Here is a 5,975-nt window from a genome sequence, read left to right as displayed (position 1 = left end):
ATGATGTTTTCAATTACAGAGGAGCTAATCTGATTCATTGTTTCAGAGCTGAAAATGCATTTTTAAAGGTTGACTGAACCTCTATATCGGAACCTTAAGTTTAATCAGTCATGTACACTGAACACTCGAACGTCCTCTGAAGAGACAAAGTTGCTGGGGAACTGCGGTCTGGGTTTTAAAGGGACGCGGCGCGCCATCCTTCGCTTTTTCCTCAGATGACTTGCGTTCGTTGTGGAGTGGAGGGCGCGGAAAGATGAAAAGACCTGTGCCTTTAAGAGGGCTGTCTCCCCTTTCCCTCATGCTCCCCCTCAACCACACAGACACTCCTCCTGTGAGCATTTGTGAGGCAGCTCCTGTCCCTTATGTCTCTTTGTGGGAAATAGAATAGACTTCCAACAGCAACACTGGAGACCAGACAGAGCTCTTGGTTGTGCACCTAAGGTTCAGACCTCCATGCAACCCTGGCCTCAACCACTGTGCATGTTCAGAGGAGCCAAAGGAGAAGGGACGCAGACCTGCTCGAACTGGAGTAAAAGACCAAGAGGTCCAGTCAAGGAGGTGGAATGGCTGGACAACCCAAGAGGTCAATTCTGAGTTGAAGGCAACATAATCGGCAGATCATAATCAACCACGCTGGACTGCAGCGCGCAAAAGGTGGAGTGTCAATATAAGCTTTAAGTGTCTCTTCAGAAAAGTTTTGTTTGGAAATATCAACTAATTATTGCATATGCTTTGCAAATGTTAGTGATAGAAACAACATATGAAATACAAGTGAAAGTGTGAGAAGATAATTTGGCTTGTTTTTGTCCATCTACAGAACACTTGCCAGATGGTCATTTGGGGTTTGAAACTGGATTTGCTCTTTAAAGAATAACTAGAATGATCCCAACACTGTTCTTCGCTTACAAGCAAGGCGTTTATCTTCTTTTTGCAGCTCTTTTGGAGAGGGAGCTTTAAAGACGACACTGCTAGTGCTCCCGGGAAGTGGGTAATATTTCTTCTATAAAATCTTGAAACTTTTCAGCTGTCGGCTGGAGAGAGAGGATTTTATCACATAAGAAACCTATGTTGAGCGGTCCTTCATGTAGTAAGTCTGTGTGCCTAGACTAGCACTGTGGGTGAGCATTGAGGGCTGAAGAAATGTTCACAGGGTGTGGAGTGGCCAGCGGCCACAACCAGTATCTTTTTAGGGACCCTATCGGGTCCAACCCTGGACTGGAAGAAAATAAAGCAATCCAAACGGATGGAGTGAACCCGGGGAACTGCTCTGTCTACCACAGTCAGCTATACTGCAATGCTGGTCAGCCAACAGGAACGAACAATATTTCCAGCCCGCTGAAACTATTTCCAGTGCCTCCTCATGCACTCAAACTAGGACAAGATGGGTTCAAAAAAGTCTGCCGAACCGAGGAGGGCAGCCCTTGTCCCTTCCCTGGACTGGAATCCGGGGTGCTGGAGATGCGCGTGAAGGAAGGCAGCAAGATCCGTAACCTAATGGGATTTGCCATGGCGCGGATACAGGGAGAGAAGGACACGAGTGGCGGCGGGCTCAGGCAGGTGGTCTTCACTGGGTCGGGCCGCGCCGTCACCAAGACCATCACCTGTGCTGAAATAATGAAACGCAAAGTTGGCTCTTTGCACCAGCTGACAAAACTGCAGTACAAAGTGGTGAAAGAGGTGTGGGAAAGCACCGAAGGGGCAGTCACACAGATGACAGTGCACAGGACTGTGCCCTCTATCAGTATCCTTCTCTCCAAAGACCCATTAGATCCCCAGGAACCAGGGTATCAGCCTCCAGAGAGTCTGGGCGCATTATGGGAGGAAAAAGAGAGAGCCGACCCATCCTCCCAGGCAACAGGAAAAAGACCCCTTGAACCGTTGCTGTACAGCGGTCTCCATCACTGTAAGAGGACATGTTTAGGGGAAGGAGTCTCTGTCACCCCCTCCCCACTGACTGGCTGAACCAGTGTCAAACAGCAGAGAGGACTGAATCAGCACAGTTCACTTGGTGCTGCCCTGCACTCAAGCACAACTCCGAGACAATCAGAACACTCACTCAAACAGAACGCCGCCTTCTAAAAAGAACTGAGAATTGATTCCAGCCTCCAGAGGTCAGCTTGACTTGAACCTAAAAGCTTCCAACTGTATGTTAAGTGTGGAAGGAACGTGTTTCTCAGCATGTAAAAATACGGTCTACAAGTTCCACAAAACAGCAGTGACACGTGCTACCGATTTCAAAACTCTTTAAAGGACATCCCATTTATCAGAGATACAAACAAAGCCATGAGAAGCACTGAAATTCTGGCTTGCAGTAAATTATAGCCTGTGGACAAAATGTCTCACCATAATGTTATACAGTCATCTCTACTATTCTAAAAATACAAACAATTTAAAGCCATTGATGGTGTGACAAATGCAAAACATGCCTATTTTATTGTCTCTTAAGCTTAACTGAAAATAAATACTGTTTTTTTTCGCCCCGAGCGGAATTTCGTTCTGTATTTCATCTTTATTACTCACACATCACTGAGTTTGCAAAGCTCTGATTGAACAGAAAATCACAGCATGCTGATCTTTTGATAAGAATAACTGCGGTGAAATTTGTCTGGAGAAAAAGCTGATTTAATGACAAAGCTGTTGATAAGGCACGGCTCCTAAAGCAACCCAGCCTGACAGATAGGCCCAGGGCAGAAATACAGGCACAGATTATCATTAAGATAACAACAGAACACGGCACAACACAGCAGAGAAAAGGATTAAAACTGGGCCTGACAGTTTCACACCCTGTTGCTGCAAATATGAAACCAGGGAAATCGCCGTCTTTCTTTGCATTCCAGCGAATAGACCCACCCGCTTCAAACAATGTAACAGTAAGACTATGCAATTGCATTTCACTGAAGTCACTGAAGATGCTGGAAAATCTGTCTTCTACCAAATCTTTCTGGATGATTGATTTTAGAGAAAGGTATTTAGAGGAATACTATATAGTTGTTTTATAACAGCCAATGAAACAAATGTTCCAAGAATCGCCTTCTCCAGATACTTAATTTAAGAACTTTTTACAGTTAATCAAGCATGTCCTCTGGGGGGGAAAAGCACTCAGACACGTGGAACCTGTCTGAAGCTTTTATTGTTGATCTTAATGAAAATCTGCTAACACAGATGTTGGCTTAGCAAAGTGAATTAATCATAATGACTCCTAACTGGAATGACAATTCTGTTGAAGTTCAGAATAGGGGAAAATACAGAGTTCACCTCTATAGTGTTGGGGTATAAATTTATCTTTCAAGTATATAAATCCTGACATTTTGCACGGCGGTTAGCCAGGACTCGGACAATCCACAGCAAACAGAGTGATTAACCTCTCTCTTAATCTTATGAAATGAATCAGATCAGAGCAGAACAGTCAAGGTTGAATAAGAAACGCTGTGCCTGCAGTCCATGTAGCACAGTATGTGTCCTCAAGTCTGCAGGAAGGTTATCATTTCATGTTGTTGTTATCACAGCATTAACAGCTTTCACCCAAGAGCCTGGGAGTGTCCGCTTGTGATGCAGGTCAAAAAGATAATGCCACTATAAGTAAATTTCAGATCGCCCCGCATCTGTTATCAAGAAATAAGGATTCTGGCTCAAGTGCGGAACACGCTGGGGTAATTAGGGATAACGGCGCAGGAGCCCCAACTGAGAGAATAGATAAAACATACTGACAAAAGCGTTATCACAGAGCTAAATTCAATGTGGCTGGCATGAAATGGTACGGTGGAGGAGTCAACAAAGCCCATTATAAGAATGTGGACAAGGTTATTCACACACTGAAAGTCAATTTTTCCAAGCATCTTTGTTTTCCAGCGTGCAGTCAAGGTAGATTTGGAGTTGCAGAACAAGGCCGAGGGAGGTATTGTTTCTGTTACTTCCTAAAAAAAATATTCATTCATGTATTGCTTTTTATTTTAAAACATAATGTAATGAATTAATAAAACAATGAATAAAAACAATCAAGGAGGAAAGTTCCCTTGATTGCTTGGTGAGCAGTACTATGCAAATATACAATACTCGGAAAATACACTTCAATCTTTACATGTTTTTCACAAAGTAAAGCTAGCTCGTAATTAAATCTGATCTCTATAACTGATTAGTTAAATAGAAATGAATAAAATTACTTTAATATTGAAGGTGCACACGTGCAGACCATATTGGTTCTTTATTTTCACATTATTATTATCATTATTGTTATATTTAGTGGTATTGACATTATTCATATTGAGAAATCCTAAATGAAAAATATTTGCAAAATCTTAAACACCCGGAGGTAACATTGTGTTAAAACTGTCAATAACCTAATAAGTGGACATAATTCCAACCCTCCTGTTTACCAAAGTCAATCTATATAATGTAAAAGAAAGAATTCTCTCTGTCTCTGCTGCTGCAGCACATAAAAGCGAGGTCTCTGAAATGGTGTGGGAGTTCGCTATCTCCCAGCCTCCAGATGGCTCCGTCTCCTCTTATCTAGAAGAATGGGTGCTGCCTCAATTTTTTAACTCGCCTTATCTGGGAATCCTTTAAATTGAATATTTACTGGGCCTATGTTTTCTGCCCGTGTTAGCCCTCTGAAGTCGACATTCTTCTTCCTTGTCAAGACAGGCCAAAGGTTTTTCTCACTCATACACTCTCTTTGTCTGCCTAATAAAGTAAATGGACAGTGATTGATTATGTGATTACACAGACAGAATAGACGGTTCTGCAGTTAAACAAAGAGCAGGAGAGGGACTGAAAATCAGCTAAAAGGGAGAATTGGCACAGTCATAGAAAACTCCCAAATGCGTCAATATACAGACCTCAATTTGAAGCAAAGGTAGAAAAAGTAGAAAAACAAACAAAAAAAAAGAAATATTTTCCAAGCCACATATTGTCAGCTGCTCTGTGTACACGGGAGGTTAAGAGAACACTTGAGCATGCACTGAAAACATCTTAATGCAACATGAATGGCCACGGTCTATCTGCATAAACAGGCTGTGCCACAGTTGCAGCCTGCTAACAGTCTGGAAATGTCTTTTCAAAACCATTTTGTGAAATGCCTCCATGTTGGATTAATCAGCACAGCTGAGGATGTAATTGCAGCGCCAAAGTCAAAGCTGTAAGAGCAGATAATGAACACTGACTGCAGCGCTGCCAGAACACAGGGCAAACGAAGGAAGAAGTCCTGGGGACCAAAACGTCCTCAGCATCCTCTCAAAAATTCTCATTAAATATGGGCCATATTGTATTTACACCTAACTAAACAACCGAAAATGGAGGGAGAAAAAAAAAAAACAGGGGGACGGGCAAGAAACACATTTAGGACAACTCTCAAAAATATTATATTAATTGTTAATACATGAGGTCACGCAGTTCTATAAGATTATTTCCGTTTTCTGCATGAGATACCTGTCCCAAAGCTGAACAGAACCACAGGAGGCTTGTATTCTCACAGTTGTTGCTGCCCTCTGGTGGGAAATTAAGTCCAGAACCAAAGGAATACTATGTAAGAATACACAACTCTTTGTATAGGGTTGATGCCATCTCATATCCAATAAACTGCAAATATATATTTTCACTGGATTACTATCTGTGATTTATGTGCTAATGGTGCAGCAAGGCGATAACAGGAATCTTTTTCCTTCTGTAGTCAGTTAACAGTAGGGAAAAGGTGCTTTTCCCACTATACGGTCACATGATATGTGTGTTCCTTCAGTATTCTGTCTGGTGTCTCTTCCTGAGAAAATCCTTGAGAATAGGAGTTTATCTTAAAGATCTCTGTCCTACAAGTTGCTTATCATAAGGGTGCAAACTGTTACTTAGGAATCAATACGTGCTTACAGACACATGCGTGCACCTGGTTCTGTATTGATGTCTTTACTGTTTTGATAATTTGGAGGACACCTCAGCATTTACGATTGATTTGCTTAACGGGGGTTCAAACAGTGTCAGCTGGGGGT

General features: G+C 42.3%; 1 protein-coding gene across 1 annotated transcript; it reads left to right on the top strand.

The window, feature by feature from the left end:
- The first annotated feature begins 304 nt into the window (after positions 1-304).
- Positions 305-2,319, top strand: LOC101073011 (ribonuclease P protein subunit p25-like). The gene is made up of 2 exons (XM_003969555.3): positions 305-654; positions 818-2,319. Exon 2 carries the CDS (start codon positions 1,141-1,143, stop codon positions 1,960-1,962), a length of 822 nt encoding a protein of 273 aa, XP_003969604.1. The 5' UTR covers positions 305-654; positions 818-1,140; the 3' UTR covers positions 1,963-2,319.
- Positions 2,320-5,975: the final 3,656 nt, after the last annotated feature.

This window comes from Takifugu rubripes, chromosome 13 (assembly GCF_901000725.2).
Source record: "Takifugu rubripes chromosome 13, fTakRub1.2, whole genome shotgun sequence".
NCBI lineage: Eukaryota > Metazoa > Chordata > Actinopteri > Tetraodontiformes > Tetraodontidae > Takifugu > Takifugu rubripes.
The sequence above is the reverse complement of the archived record's forward strand: the minus strand, read 5'-3'. Positions and strand labels throughout refer to the sequence as shown.